This window comes from Arvicola amphibius, chromosome 7, assembly GCF_903992535.2.
Source record: "Arvicola amphibius chromosome 7, mArvAmp1.2, whole genome shotgun sequence".
NCBI lineage: Eukaryota > Metazoa > Chordata > Mammalia > Rodentia > Cricetidae > Arvicola > Arvicola amphibius.
In genome coordinates, this window is record NC_052053.1 from 79036968 (window position 1) to 79054338 (window position 17371).

Consider the following 17371-nt stretch of genomic DNA (forward strand, 5'->3'; position numbering starts at 1 on the left):
GAATGAGCATAAACGAATTACTTAAATATCTTGTCTTAGATTCATATTACAACTCAGTAGTTCTGTTAGTGAACTTTATTTTCTAGAGTGTGTTTTTTTGTCTAAAATCTTTAGTTTGTAAGTGCCTTTAATTTTATCTAAAGCTGAAGACTATGGACTGGAGAGATGTTTCAGTGGCTAAGAGCACTGGCTGCTTTTCCAGACATCTTAGGTTTGATCCTCAGCTCTCACCTGGTAGCTCACAACTTTGTATAACTCTAGTCTCAGGGTATTCAGCACCCTCTTCTGGCCTCCTCAGGCACTGTATACAATGTGCAAGATATACATGCAAACAAAATACACACACATATAAAATTTTTTTAATGAAAAATAAAATCGAGGAGCAGGCTATAATTTTTATGAATGCATTTGTTGCTTAGTGTTCTTAAAGCAGATCTGGAACGAGTCTTAGAGGCGGCCGACGGGGCGGGGGTGTTGGATGAAGATGAGGATGATTTGCAGAGGGCTCTAGCAATAAGTCGCCAGGAAATCGACATGGAGGATGAAGAAGCTGATCTCCGCAGGGCCATTCAGCTCAGTATGCAAGGTATGAGCATTTGGGGTGTACTTCAGTCATCTTTGGAGAACTGGTTCGAGTTGTTCTTAGCTTTTCAGAAAATTATTGTGCTTTTGGAAGTTCTTTAAGAGTTCCTGCAGAAGCAATAGTTCTAGAATTTCAGTATTTCTTTTAGATTTCCCTGATCTTGAATCACTTTTATACCTTATATTTACTAGAACTGTTATTTGTGTTTAATACAGTTGTAATTTTACTTCTGGTCATGTTATTTGATTACAATATTGAACTGACACACAACTAAATGAATTAATCCTCCAGTGGCTATGTGATCCTTAGCAAGCCAGCTGTTTTAACAACACATGCCTTCCCGGCTGTACAGCTCAGTACTTAAGCCCTCTTTTGAGGGCTACACCCTTTTCACTGATGTAAGTCCATCAGTGGAGGAGAGATGATAAACCCCTTGGGAATGTCAGCAGAGAAAAGTGTTGAGACACACAAAGCAGTTTACTGAAAGCATGAAGTGCTTTATTTTTGTGATTTTCTTTTAATTTAATTTATATGAAGCTACTTATACTTTAAATGAGATTGTTCATCATCTGAATTCCTTAAATGTCTTAGTTTATTGAGGATCCGTTAATATAGTCATTACTGTTATATTATAGTCTAGACTCCTCACCTCCAGCCCTACCTCTGAATATTCCATGGAGCGTGGAGTTCCATGTTTTATTAGCATGGGCCTGCTGGGTTATTACAGTAATGCACAGAAAACCATCTTGCCATTGTCACAATTTATACGCAATTTTTGTTCAGTACAGTTACTGGTGAGAACGTAGAAACAGAAGTTGTTGAGAACAGAGTAAGGGTGTGTCATAGTTGTCCTCACGGGCTGCTTCAAGGAATACCATGCTGTTGAAGGTGTAGATGCAGTTTGGGGAAGTTAAAGGGCACACAGATGTGGTCTTCAAGACTTCTCATACCGGGCAGACTGTGGACTTGTATTCTCACATCTGCATCACAGATGGTGTCATCTATGGTTGCAGTGACACATTAGGTTTTCCCTGAGACTTCCATAGCCTTCTTACATTTTCAGAACAGTAGTAGGATGTTATTTAGAAGAAAAGTTTTGGGCTGGAGAGATGGCTCAGAGGTTAAGAGTATTAATTGCTCTTCCAGAGGTCCTGAGTTCAATTCCCAGCAGCCACATAGTAGCTCATAATCATCTATAACGAAATCTGGTGCCTTTTTCTGTCTTCCTCAGGAAGAACAAATATACTGCTGCTTGAACAGGTATATAAAATGATTGGCTTTTTTTAGGTAGTTCCAGAAATATGTCTCAAGATAGTCCACAGACATCAAGTACCAATCTTACTTCAGAAGAGCTGCGGAAGAGGAGAGAAGCCTACTTTGAAAAGTAAAGTAGTTGGTACAGATTAAAGTTACATATTTAATACTTGCTTATTTTGTCTGTTTCTAAATTACTGTTTACTGCCTGAACCTATAAGTGTGTGTGTGTGTGTGTGTGTGTGTGTGTGTGTGTGTGTGTGTGTGTGTGTGTTTAAGTTTTGCAGCAAATAAAGTGTGAAGTATTTGACAGTTTTAGAGAAAAACCTTTGCCCAATCTTGGATAAATTTACATGGACTTGGATAAAGGAAACCTTGTGGGATTTTGCTTATCAGAAGGAGAATGAACTTAGGACAGGAAAGAGTTACTGCATATTGATCTATTGCCCTGCTAATCCTCCCATCAGTTAACAGGGACACAGCATTTGAGGGGGGGGGGGTGTCTTCCCAAGTACAGGCAGTAGGTGCTTTGTAGTCCTGCTGGTTGTCACTTTAGGAGGCCCAAGGCCCATTAGCACCAGGAGCATAGAAACCATCAATCTGAACCATAAGCTCCCCAAACCACATAGTATACTGAGTTTGTAAGTACTAAAAATAAATATTTACACTTTTTTGTATTTTAATTTTTTTTTTTTTTTTTTTGAGACAAGATTTCACTGTAACTTTGGAGCCTGTCTGGAACTAACTCTTGTAGACCAAGCTGGCCTCGAACTCACAGAGATCCTCCTGCCTCTGCCTCCTGAGTACTGGGATTAAAGGCATGGGCCACCACTGCTTGGCTATTTACTTTTATAGTGTTTTTCTTTCTAGTAATTGCTGTTCACAAATCTTTTATTTTTTGGATAGAGTTTTCTCATGTGCTCCGGCTGGCCTTAAACTCCTGGCTGTCTTTCTACTTCAGCTCCCCTTGTGCTAGGATTACAGATATATGTCACTTTATTTAGTTAGCTTTTTTATTATTTTTAAACCAAATTCGACCTTAAAAGTGATAGATGATATGATCAATAATAGATAATTGAACCCTCTGCTCTCAGGTCAGAAAGATAAAGCCAGAGATGGACTCTGCAATTATATATCTTGTCTCATCAATCAGTGAAGCATTTATTTTCACATTTTAAGTTCTCTGAATGTCTGATGGAGAGTGCTCACCCAGCCTGTGTAAGGCTAGGGCTTCACCCGGCACAGCAGCAGCGGCCACACATCAGTCAGCACCTCTGAACTTGAGCAGCCACATCTTAGACTCTTAGTTGGCCAATTAGTGGTATAAAGTTTGGATCATTTTGCCTCTGCTGGTATTGTGAAGATAATGTTTACCTTTTTCTGTTTTCTGTTTTTTTAAGTCACAACTCAGAAGTATATGAAGGAAAGTTCTGAACAGCTGACATCCTCTTAATGTGAGATATTTCTAGTCTTTATTCAGTGACTGATTCATAGATTTAATTATATTTACATTTTAAAATAGTACTTATTAGTGGTTTTCATGTCCTTTTGAATTTTAGCATTAACTATTACTTTTTAAATTATGGTAAGCCTTAGACTTATGCATAATACACCCATCTTAGTATAAATATAATCAGTTACTCAGTTGGTAAGTACCAGCACATGACCCAGGTATTATGCCTCTGACTCCCATTCTTTCCTTCGCCCACAGGCTTGGACTTATAACAAGTCATAGTCATCATGTCATTGCTGTTGTAGTATGAGCCTCCAAAGTATTTGCAGTTGTTCCTTTGTTTTCTGTAAGGTTGCTTTGTTTTTGTTTCTGTGTTGGTTTTTGATTGGTCTCACTCACTGCCTGGGTTAGTCCTAAGCTCCCACACATCCTGACTCTCATTGCCCAGTGGTGGATTGCCAGTCTGCACACCACACCTGGATTGTCTGTTTTCCTTTTGTTTTCCCCTAATAAATGCTGTTTTCACAAAATAATATTGGTAGTCAACAATTTTATATAAATATTTAGTTTTAAGAATAATTTAAAGCTACTTAAGTAGGCAAAATTAGTATTCTAGAAATTTATTTTTTGAAAATGTTCCCACTATACCTTCCTTCGATACATGATGTTAGTGACTGCATATATTCCCCTCTCATCATATGTATATTTATATTCTCTTTCTGTGCGTGTGTGTGTGTGTATGTGTGTGTGTGAGAGAGAGAGAGAGAGAGAGAGGGAGTGTGTGTGTGAGAGAGAGAGAGTGTGTGTGTGTGAGAGAGAGAGAAGAGTGAATGTGTGTGTGTGTACACTATGCATGGCACACAGGTCATTTGGCAGGATTTGGTACCTCTTCCTCCACCGTGTGGGTCCTATGACTTAAACTCAGGTTGTCAGGCTTAGCAGTAAGAGTCTTCACTTGCTAAGCCTTGTTACCAACCCTTTTCTTTTATTTAGACATTTTGTTAACTTTCTTGAAATAAAAATTTGAAACTTCCAGTAGGTTTGAACTTTGAGTAGCAGTAAAGGTAATTCAGTAACATCCTGTGATGAGTATTAAGCCATAACAATCACAACTTAAAAACCATAACTAGTGCTTTTGAGATGATAAAGATTTTGGTCAACCTTGCACCCTCTTAAAAAGCATTTTGAGTATGAGCATGCCTCTTTTCTAGTGGTTGATTGTGTGTTGAAGTTATTTCTAGCTTTAGTCTTTTATCCTTTGTTGAGAACTTAAAGACAGCCAGGCACTAGTTAGTCACGTAGCATTGAGATGAATTAAGGGTTAACTTTGTGATGTTTATTTTTAACATCGACTAGCATTTAAAAGTGCTAGTTTACTAAAGTTTAAGAACAGTGCCAAGGGCCTGAGGATGGCTCATTGCTTAAACGTGCATGCTGCACTTGCCATTACTCAAACCCTTGGTTGCTTAGCTGGAATAGTTCCCTGTCTCTCTAGATTATTCTGTTCTTGGCCTTCTTTCCTTCTCCAGATTGGCATGGTGCTAACTTGTTACTCACAGTTCATCCCTGTCTGTCACTATTGAGTGTTAAAAGCCTCATACTGCCGGGCGGTGGTGGCGCACGCCTTTAATCCCAGCACTCGGGAGGCAGAGGCAGGCGGATCTCTGAGAGTTCGAGACCAGCCTGGTCTACAAGAGCTAGTTCCAGGACAGGCTCCAAAGCCACAGAGAAACCCTGTCTCGAAAAAAAAAAAAAAAAAAAAAATAAAAGCCTCATACTTAATGTAGATATCAAATAAAACACATTATAGGATTTCTGTTTTTGTGTAAAAAAAAGCTACTAAAAATAGCCTATTATAAGTTCATAGTTTATGAGTAAAGGTCAGTAAGTAATATCTCCTTGACATGACATTTTTTCTAGCAGTGATCTGTATATCTGTTTATCAGCCATAAAACCCCAAGCCAGGGTCCATACCAGCACCATTAATGCCTCCTATTGGGAGCATAGAATTAAGTGATGGGTCTGAAGACTATCAGCTGTTTCGTGTTCTACAGATATTTGTTGACATCATTAATGTCTTCTTTATGTATAGCTTTGAATGCTGTAGTCTGCCTGTTACAAGAAATAGTGTTTCCCAGTAGGACGGATACAAACATTCATAATCAAGGAGTGTCATGATGTTTTGATTGCTTAATAAGTATTATGCAGTCACTTTAATGGCTTGACCTAGTTTATCAGACAGTTCAGTTTAAGAAGCAAAAATGGAGCTGGGAGGTAGTGGCACACTCAGGAGGCAGAGGCAGGCGGATCTCTGTGAGTTCGAGGCCAGCCTGATATACAGAGTGAGTTCCAGGACAGGCTCCAAAGCTACAGAGAAACTCTGTCTTGATTTTAAAAAGACAAAACAAAACAACAACAACAAAAAAAACAGAAATGGCTTTAATCCCAGTGCTCGGGAGGCAGAGGCAGTTGGATCTCTTGAGTTCAAGTCCCCTGGTCTACAAAGTGGGTTCCAGGATAGAATTGTTACACAGAGAGATTTTTGTCTCTAAAAACCAAAAAAGAAAGAGAAACAGGTAAGAGTGCTTAAACAAAACACTAATTAATAGTGAAATTAGAGGCTTATAGTGTTAGGGAGCTCTGAGCCAGGCTTCTGAAGTGTAGAGCAGGTTGTGAGAAGGGCTGTGACTGCTCCTGACTAGGATGACAGGGATCAGATAACTCCATGTCACATGACTGACATCAAGATTCAGAGGACTATATACTCTGTTCTCACTCTGAGGGCACCTACCCATACATAATCTAAAACATTTTTATGTTTTATATATAAATATATTAAATTAGAAAAAAAATTTTCTTCAATTTTATGTGTGGGTATTTTACCTGCATGTCTATATGTGTACCATGTGCATGCAGTGCCTGCGGAGGCCAGAAGGGAGTATTAGAACCCCTGAACCTGGGGCTAGGGTTACAGACAGTTGTGAACTGCCTTGTAGATGCTGGGAATTGAACCCAAGCCGTCTGAAGAGCAGCCAGTGCCCTCAACTGCTGAATCATCTCTCCAGCCCCTAACTAATCTTTTTCTGTTTTGGTTTTGATTTTTTTTTTTTTTTTTTTTTTTGGCATGGTTTCTTTTTGTAGCCCTGGTTGTCTTAGAACTCACTATGTAGACCAGGCTGACCCCAAACCCACAGAGGCTTGCCTTTGCCTTTTGGAGTGTTGGGTTTAAAGGTGTGCACCATCACATGTAACTCCCTAACTAAATCTTAAATAAACAAAAAATAAAAATAAACAGATATAACTGTGATCCTGGAATCAGGAAGCCATGTCATAGTTGTCAAGACTTTCTGGTCTCACTGAAACAGCCATGAGATATAGGAGTCAGGGCTGAATCTCCTTGCCTTTGCTTATCAGGAAAATAGCTGTGCCTCACTGACTCATTTCTGCCCTTTGTAGCTCATGTGAGTACTTACTGTGTGACTAGAAACCAGGCTTTGCTCTGCAGCCTCTGTAGACTGATGCATGGTGGGTAGGGCGCTGAGGACCTTGTTCCATAGCAGCGTCCTTGGTGCTTCAGAGTGTTCGTTTCAAGGGTGGCCGCTGATTTTCTTCCCATTTTACATAATTTAAAATTATAATAACTCCATGAATATGTACAATAAATATGTCAGTTAAATGAAACATTAAAAGTAGATTAAAGGTTTTCCCTCATTCAGACTTAGATTCTTAAGAGGAGGAAGACGAGGGCATGGGGGCCTCCATAATGTTCCAGGGTCCCCAGAGCTCAGGCCATGCTCCAGACTGGCCATGTGTGAAGGAAGGCACACAGCAGCAGAAGGCCAGCAGAGAGAAGGTGCAGTTCTACTCTCCGAGTTGTCTTGTTGCTCACTTATAAAGCTCAGAACTGAGAAGGACAAGCTGGGTTGTGGTGTTGCCTGGTGTACTTAGGCCAACAGATCTAGAGTTCAAGGTCATCCTAAGCTAGTAACCTGACCAGAAGCCTTTTTCAAAATTGAGAGGAACACTAGAAAAAAAATCATGCTGTGTATAATTGTATTTTGGCCCTTTTAAAATCAGACACAACTTTGTAATCTGACTTCTTAATCTCAGTCATTTTTAGATTTTCCTTGTTTTTCTTTTTTTCTTTTTAGTTTTCGTGTATGTTTCTTACTTATAAAACAGTAGAACTAGTGTGCAGAACTCCTTGGAGCTCCCATGTCCTTTCCCCAGATTGTTGACAGATCAGAAGTGTCTGGGAGTAACATATTCTTTCTTGTTGCAGCTTAGTATTTCAGTGTACATATTCTGAATACAAGGATATACTCCTGCATGTTTGTTTTGTTTTTGAGATAGGGATATATGTTACCTAGCCTGGTATTGAAATCCTGGGCTTGGGTGACTTTTTCCCTTGGCCTCCTGAGCAACTTCACTACAGGCACAAGTCACTACAGTCAGCTTCACTACTTTTTTAAGAGATTGTATTAGTCAATATTCTTTTGTGGTGAAGAGATAACATGATTACAACAGTTCTTAAAAAGAAGGCATTTAGTTGGTGCTGGCTTAGTTTCAGAGGTTCGTCTGTTACCATCATGATGGGGAGCATGGTAGCATGTAGGCAGTCACGGTACTGGAGAAGTAGCTGAGAGTTCTACATCTGAATCCACAGGCAGAAAGTGAGAGACTGGCCTGGCATGGGCATTTGAAACCTCAGAGCCCACTGCCCAGTGGTACACTTTCTCCATCCAGTAAGGCTATATCTATATGTGCCTATGGGGGCCATTCATATTCAAACTACCACGTTTTACTCCCTGGCCCCCATAGGCTTGTAGCTATGTCATAATGCATAAGTCTTTCAGTCTTATGACTGCTTCAAAAAGTATCTTCTGAGATTCATGCAATCTCTTAACTGTAACCCCTTGTAAAATCAAAATCAAGTTGTAGATCACATACTTCCAATATACAGCAGCATTGCTGTCATCATACACTGCTTCTATTTCTTTAATTCATCAAGTATGTGATGAAGCTGCTGTGTGAGGGACACAGTCTCAGGTACTGGGGACACAGCTAAGCAGCATAAGGTTTGTGCTCTGGTTAGCTTGCAGCCCAAACACAAGCATCAAGGTGGCAGTATGGTTGTACTGAGAATGCAAGTGAAATAGTGAGAAGGCCAGGTGACCGCCTGAATTGGGATGGCCAGGACAGAGCCTTCAGGGGGACGCTTACTAAATTCAGACTCGAAAGACTAGAGGGAGCCAGGAAGGAAAGAGCATATTAAATTGAGATAGTTTGTCTTCAGTGACTCCTAATAATATTAAAGATGCATAAACCTTACTCATTTGCATATGAATAAATACTAGTGAACCTTAAAGAGGAAATGAAAATACCTACTTGTCTGATAACTCAAATATGTAGGGTTTTTAGAATAAAAATTTTGAAACTTTTATACTTGTAATTGTCAAACTAATTCTCATGTTCTGAGTGTTCAGGCCAGTGCCATTTTGATTTATGGAGCAGCCTACATGAATAGGTATTCTCATGGAATATTTATTTCTTGGGTATTGTTTTAACAGATATTCACTTTTGAATATTTCAGGCAACATCAGCCAGAGATAGACCAACCTAGGCAGCTTTCTTACCCTTGTGAAAGACCGACCACAAGTTCAGGAGGACTTGGGAACAGCCAAGGTATGAATGACTCTGAGCATCCACCATGATTGTTACTCAAATGCTTTACTTGACATCCACAGTTCATGTCATTTTTACTTTATATTTTCTTCCTTCTTTAATTGTATTGAAACTCTTAAATGGATTTGTAATCTACTGAGTTCCTCTGAAGGAAGAGGTAGAAAGACTAAAACACTTGGCAGATTATCTATCTATCTATCTATCTATCTATCTATCTATCTATCTATCTATCTATCTATCTATCTATCATCTGTCTGTCTGTCTGTCTCTCTGTTTAACAATTTCACTATGTGGCTAAGGCTAGTGTGGAGCTTCATGTGTTGTCTACTCTGGCACCAGCATGCCCTGGTTGGTTTTTAAATCACACACATATTACTTGAACTTCACAGCACATTCTTTAAAAATCCTCCAGAGATAAGTATTAATAAGTGGGAAATAAATACCTTTCCCCACCTAATAATGGAAAACATGCTTTAGTGTAATCTAGATAGTAACTGGAATTTGGGGTTACTTACTAGGCCTTGATTTAATAGGTCTTGACTTGAGCCAAGTCTTGGTAGAAGTTGAATTGAAAAGAAACTCTGTGAGAGAACTTCACGGAGAATCTATGTAGAACTCTCAGAATTGTACTGTTAATAAATTGTTAAAGGATTGTTGATACGTCTTCCCCTAGAGAGCGCATCATAAAGACTCCTGTCTCCAGCTGCAGTGGGCACCTGCAGTCGATGTACACAAACCCCCATACAGACACCTTTCAAGGCTCACAAAACACAGACTTGAGTAAGATTTGCAGTTTGACAATGCCCAAGTACCCAGGGTTCAGCTGAAAACCACTGTCATACCAGAACCATAAAAGAAGGAGCCACATGGACAATTTTAATCCTTTTTTTTTTTTTTTTGAGGCGGAGTCTCACTAGCTAACTCAGACTAGCCTCAAATTCACCATTGTCTTACTTCTGAGTGCTGAGATTATAGTCGTGCTCTGCCACACCTTAATTCCACATACACATTCGAGAGCAGAAAAATACTGAAAACTAGAAAGCTACGAACTGAAGAAGTTGAATGAACTTCAAATTAGTATAAACTCAAAGAAATACATACTAAGACTCATAGACTTCTGAAAACTGAAGGCGCTATCCCAGATTAGTAAGAAATAACCTTCCCCACAGCAGTTTGAGACAAGGGCTTCCCTGTGAATGAAGGAGCAGATAGTGTGTTTCAAAGTGCTGAAAGAAAATTTTAAACCCAAGGTTACATATGCAGTAATTAACATACTCTTCAGAATTGGGAAAATTGTCCAACAGGCCTTAAAGACTAAAGAAAGGGAAGACTAATGTGATGGCACACGCCTTTAGTTCCAGCACCTGGGAGGTGGGTTCCAGGACAGCCAGCACTACACAGAGAAACCCTGTCTCGCAAAACAAAACAAAAAGCTAAAGAATAGAGTAGCCTAGGAAGATCAGCTATCATCAGAGCCAGGACTAGCCATCAGTTACAGAGACCCACAACTGGACAATGTGCATAGAATGAGAGACCTTGGAGTACCCAGGGCTAAATGGGATGTCTCCATCAAATTCTGCCCCTTAGGGCCCAGAGAACTTTGAGGAGGTGTGGCAGAAAGATGGTAAGAATCAGTGGGGATGGAAGATACTAGGAAAACACTGCCTTCCAGATACAACAGGACTGACACACAAACAAACTCAGAGAGATGGTGGCAGCATGCACAGGGTCTCCACAAGTGCAAGCTTTGTGGGGTCTCAGCACTGAGATGGGGAAGTGAATGTGATCTCCCATCCCTAACTCAGAAGCTGGCTCCAATTGACACCACTCACAGAAGAGAAGCTAGTTTTCTCCATTAGAGTCTCATTGGGTACACCAATCACATTCAAGAGCAGGCCATTCAAAACACGCTAAATGCTCTTTTGAAGAATTTTTGTCTCTTAAAACTTTGGCTTTTTTTTTAAACTTTACTAGTCTTTTGCTTCTGTATTACGGTTTCTGATTTTGTGTTTCTATGGGTTTTATGTGTGCATGTTTGTCTCTGCATGTGTATGTATGTCTAGTGTGCTTTTGTGTGTGTGTTTCCTTTGTTCTGTGAAGTTTTTCATTTGTTTCCTTGTTTTTCTTTTCTTTTTCTTTTGGTTTTTCGAGACCGGGTTTCTTTGTAGCTTTGAAGCTTGTCCTGGAACTAGCTCCTGTAGACCAGGCTGGCCTTGAACTCACAGATCTGCCTTCCTCTGCCTCCCGAGTGCTGGGATTAAAGGCATGCTCCACCACTGCCTGGCTTTGTTCTTGTTTTGTTTTTGTTTTTGTTTTTTTTTAATTTTCCTGTTTCTTTTCTTGAGAGAGAGAGAAGGCATGAAGTTGGGTGGATGGGAAGGTGGGGAGGATCTCTGAGGAGGTAAGGGAGGAGAAAACACTGTATTGTATAAAAAGAATCTATTTTCAATTAAAAAAAAAACTAAAGAAAGTTCTTAAAACAGGAAAGAAATGATGATATTGAGGCAGGGACGGGAAGAGTGGATGATATTAAATGCACTTCCCTCCTTTTGAGGGTGAGCTCTCTCTGTTGCATTTTAATTGGGAATAGCGACTTCAGAAAGTAATTTGAATGTTTCCTAAAAACCTGAATATACACCAGGACACCTTTAATCTTGGCACTCCAGAGGCAGAAGCAGGTGGATTTCTTTGAGTTCAAGGCTGCCCTAGTCTACACAGTGAGTTCCAGGCCAGCCAGAGCTATATACTAAGACCCTGTCTTAAGAAAACAAGCAAGCTGAATACATAATGATCATATGACCCAACAGTTATAGGTATGTATGCCATAGATTTAAAAATGTATGTTCACACAAAAGTATATATACAAATATTCATAGCTGTCTTAATGATTTTAATCAAAATTGGAGACAACTAGTATGCCATACATTCGGTGAATAAATGGTTAAACAGTCTGTAGTGCTTCATGCCACTACAAGTTTAAAAAGAAGCAGTCTTGATGCATGCAGCATCTGGGCTGTACCTCAGGACTATTATGCCAGGTTGAAGGCAGTCTGGAAAGGCTTCACACTGAGGTGCCTTTTGTGTAGCATTCTAAAACTCCCAGATGTATTCAGATAGAGAACAAGATACTGTGGGCAGCAATATAGACAAGATGGTGGAAAGTTGGGCATGAATAGAAAGTAATGCAGGAGGGGGAGATTTGTGGTGCTTTATAGTTTTATCGGGTTTTTGTAGTACCTAGGATCAAACCTGGGGCTTGGTGCATGCTAGGCAAGGATTATACCCGAGTGCTTCAACTTAGACAGTTTAAGGATTACCCTAAACAGAATGCTGGGGAATGAAGTACTAATAGACACAGAAAAGCTGGGATTGGGTAGGCAATGTACTGTGATGAAGATGCACCACCAGCAGCCTGGAAACTCAGTGCCTTTATTAAATATAGCACAAGAGAGGAGGAGGCATGTGCATACATGTCAGGGTGGGGTGGGGTGGTTTAGTTGACTAATGTTGATTAGGTGGTCTCTGCAGGGGGTCAGTCCCAGGTTGCAGTCATCTAAAAGGATTGCATTGATAGTTTCTGCTCACACTGGTTTTAGCTAATGATTAGCCATGCATCATTAACATCCCTACTTGGACCAGGAGAAGGCTTTAACGTTTCTCTTGGAAGAACATTCCTCTGAGCCTAACCCAGGGAAGGCTTTGCCATTGAAACATTAGGGTTCCTGATATGGTTGTGTTCGTATCAATAATACATATTCACGCAGGATGTCATCCTTTCCCCACAACTTAGTCATGCCCCTGGCCCTCTAGTCTTGGTAGTGGTGGTGATGGTGGTAGGAGTTTGCGTGTGTGATAAAAAGCCATATTAGGCATTTAACCAAACAAAACAACCAACAAATGGCAAAGATATTTTAAAGTCATGTAGAACCACCAACATTGTGCTCTTGTGTTTCAGTTGAGCTTTAGTTATAGAAGATGTAACTATTGGGAGAAATTGAGCTCACAGCTCCACAGGGGCCCTGTCTTTGCAACTTCCTATGAATTTAATTGTTTACAAATAAAAAGGTTTTCTAAAAAGTCTGATTTGTTAATAAACGCAATAAATTTCAAATGTGTTATGGTAAATGAAAAGTTCTACATTCAGAAGACTACGTACACCATATTGAGACTATGACTTGCCAGACAGGCTGAACTGTAAATAGACATCTGGCTGGACTTTGGATTAGCTGCAAAGTTACTGGACAAGGAGGAGCAATAGGTATATGTCTTATGGTATTTTGTTCTCTATCCATTTGTGGATTTTAAAGTGCCACACTAATAGCATGTGAATTACAAAGTCAATAAAAGGAAACTAGGGCCAGCAAGAGGGCTTAGCAGGGAAAGATGCTTGCTGCCAAACCTGACTACCTGGGTCCAGTCATCAGAACCCACTTGCTGGAAGGAGGGCACTTGTCCTTCTGTCCTCTGACCTCTACACATGTCATGCATGACACACTATACCTGCAGATTTACGAAGTTAATTCTTTAAAAAAAAATGAAAGAAAAGAAAAATTAGTATTCAAGTAGAAATGTATTTCCTAAGTGTTTGCTCTTTTTTTCTTCATTTTGCCTAAGTTTCATGTAGCTCGGACTGGATTCAAATGTTATATAGTCAAGGACAGCCTTGAACTTGTGATTCTCCTGCATCTTTCTTGAGTACTAGGATGAGAGGAGTGTGTCTCCATGCCTTCTTTTACACCATGCTACGTATGGAACCCAGGGCTTCTTCATGCTGCACAAGCACTCTACCAATTAGCTACACCTCTGACTCAAAAGTTTGCCTTGTAATGATTGAGAATCTTCAGCAGTGTTTCTGAGAACTCTGTTTTCTTCCCAGCAGGTGATGCTGCGAGTGAAGAAGACATACTTCGGGCAACTGTGACCATGTCTTTAGAAACTGCTAAAGATAATTTGAAAGCAGAAAGAAAAAAATAATACCTTTAAAATCATTTTGCTACTCTTGCTTTCTAACATTGTCTGTGTGGTTACAGTGTAAGGTCCATTTTGGCAGTGGGTCCCTGGAAGAGATGCGACCCTTCGGTGGTTTACAAGCAAATGATAGAAAGCCAGAAACGTGTCATAGGACTGAGTACTGATCAGATACTAGCCAAAGAGGCAGTCAGCAGCTAAAGAAATTTAAGGTAGTTTTCTAAATGTCCCTTTTTGCTTTTCAAGTGTGCAATATCTAACTGAAATTAGGGAGTTTTTCTTGGCTTTTTGTGGACCAACTAATTAGCTCTTGCATTGGACTTGATTTTTAATTTTGTTTTTATTTTCTCTATGCATTGGAAGTGGCTTGGCTCACTTGAACTTCTGTTTCATATTAGACCAACTTTCTATGGAAATGTCTTTTATCTGTCTTGTTACAGAAAGCTAACCCTGTCTTCTGTGTGTGTGTGTGTGTGTGTGTGTGTGTGTGTGTGTGTGTGTGTGGCACATGGATGCTTCCTTGGGGGTATTCTGGTTTTGGTTGTTCCCCCACAACTCAACATGGCAGTCTGTTCTGAGCTTTGTCTTTTTAAGGCCTCTCGCTGCAGTGTGTTTTTATACTCTGAAGTCAGCACTGCTCGAGTATTGAGTCTAGATGAGCTGGGTTTGTGTGAGCATGTGCTTTCTGATGCTTTGTGAAGGTTTTCAGTTGTGTCCCGGCTGACATCTGCAGTCCTCCCTGCACCTGCACCATATTTCCTTTCTTTTTTGGTTGAGAAAAGGGAGAAGCGTAGGATGCAAGCACATTTCCTATTTCTTAGCAGTGGCGCCATGAATGGACTGCAGGATAAACTTGGCCTTCAGTGTTGGTGGCAGGTTTGTTTTAGTTTTTTCTTTTGTGACAGGAGCTTTGTGTTCTATTTACAATAAGTCCTGGAATATAGATGCCTGCCTCATTTTTTTAAAAGTATAATATAGCCTGCCAGAATGGTGGTCTAGAATGTGAAAGTAATCTACTAATGAAAATATATAAATGTACTGTGGGTTGACCCTTCCAATCATGTTTAAATTGTCAAGAATTACAGAAGTCACAGTGGTCCTGTCTGTAGATTTACAAAGGCCTTAGTTTTGATAAGCATTCTTTAATTGAGATGCACAGAGTCTTTCTGGGTCAGTACATTGCTATGATTTGGGTAAAAATAATTTGGGTAAAAATGTGTCTCATGGGTGTCATGGATCCTGATATCTGCCCTCCCTCCCTCCCTCTCTCCCTCCTTCTTTCCCTCTTTCCTTCTCTGTCCTCTTTGGAGTGTTGACTTGTACAGTAAAATCCAAGAAGAATTTTTAGCCAACAGCTTAGGAAGGTGAAGAAAGACATATTGCTCTACTGGTGTGTGTTCTGCACACGTTTTATCAGGGAAGTTTTTTGATATAGGATTTATTGTTGTCTAACTGCAAAAAAATACAAATATTTTTATTTGTGATAATGAAATAGTTTCCTCTTAGATAGGACAGAGTGTTTCATTTGGCTGTGCTGGGGATTGAACCCAGGGCCTCATGTGTGTTGGGCAGGCACTCTACCTCTCAGCTATAGCCCCAGTTCAAAAACGAGTGGGTTTTTTTTTTCTTAGTCATTTTGTGCCAAGTAAAGTTTCTTTGGAGTTTTATGAAAAATTAGTCAGTCTTATTTTAAAATCTATGAAGTTCTCTTTTAGTAATTACAAAGGTCCAGAATTGTGCAACGTTAGGGTGTTGTAATGAAAACCTTTCTTATGGTTCACAGTAAGTGTTAAACTGAAGTATGTACCTATCCCATTGTGCCAGTCACATTGTCTGAACATTGGCCTTTTCTTTTTTCTCTGAAAAATCACAGTGAACTTTCTATACAGTTAGGTTGATGAGCAACCTGGTTAAAAAAAAAATTAGAAAGCCAATATGCATTTCAGTTTTAACTTTAGAGTTTATAAAACACTCATATAACATCCTAGTTAAATCACTTATGAAATACATCATGTTGATATTTTATTGGAGACATTTTAAAGAGAAACTGAGCATACACTGAATTTCTTTTGAGTGTATTTTTTTTGTTTGTTATGAATAGTTTTATTTGGCAAAGCAAATCCAAATCACCCTTGAGCTGCCATTTCTTTTGGATTGACCTAGGCTTACCTGAATCTTTAGATTTAATTATTAATGAGTATCCAGTATGAAAAATGCCAATGCTTATTATAACCACAGTATGCAAAAGTTTGTGAAGCTCTAGCGCATACACCAGGAGCTGCCGTTTGCTGGACATCACTGAAGGACAGTCGGGGGCAAGGGAATCCACCGTCACAGTTGTGTTACGGACTTGACTGACATTTCCATTCTGTTTTTACCAATTGGGAGCGCCTGATGTTTCATTTTTAAACTACTGGTATCATTCTTTTCTAATGTGTAGCTTGTACTACCAGATCAAATATGTACAGTTGTAATTCTAGTGTCATAAGCAACTGTGAGAACACTTTGGAAAGCCAGCCATGGTAGTGCTCACCTTTAATCCCAGCACTCAGGACGCAGAGGCCTGTAGATCTCTCTTGAGTTCACGGCCAGCCTGGTCTACATAGTGAGTTCTAAACCTGTTAGAGCTGCACAGTGAGACCTTGACTTAAAAAAAGAAAGGAGCCGGAGCAGAGGCAGGCGGATCTCTGAGTTCGAGGCCAGCCTGGTCTACAAGAGCTAGTTCCAGGACAGGCTCTAGAAACTACAGGGAAACCCTGTCTCGAAAAAAAAAAAAAAAAAAAAAAAAAAGAAAGGAAAAAAAAACTTTGGAAAGACCACTTTTTCCTTTGGGGAAGCCATGGACTTACTTATATTTTAAAAATTCAGAATAGCTGCCCTGTGGCCTAAACCGTAAATTACAAAAACAAAACAAGCAAACAAACAAAAGACTGCAATATGCAGATATTCCATTGAGATAAATTGTTTGATACAGTAATGTAGGTAAATTCTGCATTAACCTTTTAAGATAAAATCATTTACAGTTCACAGACGGTATTTTAGTTGGTGCTTTTTTTCCCCCTGCAAACTTGAATTTATCTTGATGAAGCCAAAATTAATGAGGAAGAATGCTCAAATTGAGTAGTATGCATTGTTTTATTTAATATCAAGTTGATTAAAATTAAGTTTTATTCATGTCAGAGTCTAAACCACGTATTTTGAATATCTGCATGTTTGATACTATTTTTAAATCATGCCAGTGCCAAGAGTTGATAAATTCTTGCAATTGACCCTATGACCAAACTGTGCTATCTGAGTTTCTTAAGTTAGAAAATGCTGGTGTTTTAAAGTAGTCAGAGGACTGAGTAGTTAATGTGGAGTCCTTTAACTCCAGCTGTGGATTCAGCAGCGGTGGAGTGGCTGCCTGCTGGCCCAGGCCTTGCGTTCAG

The 17371-nt window shown here is 39.6% G+C and overlaps 1 protein-coding gene across 2 annotated transcripts in view; it reads left to right on the forward strand.

Moving 5' to 3' along the window:
• The window catches only part of Atxn3 (ataxin 3), a 37171-nt gene extending 20578 nt beyond the window's left edge, over window positions 1-16593 (forward strand). The window contains exons 6-9 of one of the 2 annotated variants that reach the window (XM_038336275.1): window positions 420-586; window positions 1871-1967; window positions 8884-8975; window positions 13855-16593. In XM_038336275.1, coding sequence (XP_038192203.1) covers window positions 420-586; window positions 1871-1967; window positions 8884-8975; window positions 13855-13949 — 451 coding nt within the window. In that variant the 3' untranslated portion in view covers window positions 13950-16593. Of the gene's footprint in view, window positions 1-419; window positions 587-1870; window positions 1968-8883; window positions 8976-13851 lie in introns of both variants that reach the window. The other variant, XM_038336274.1, reaches the window with a different exon arrangement.
• Window positions 16594-17371: the final 778 nt, after the last annotated feature.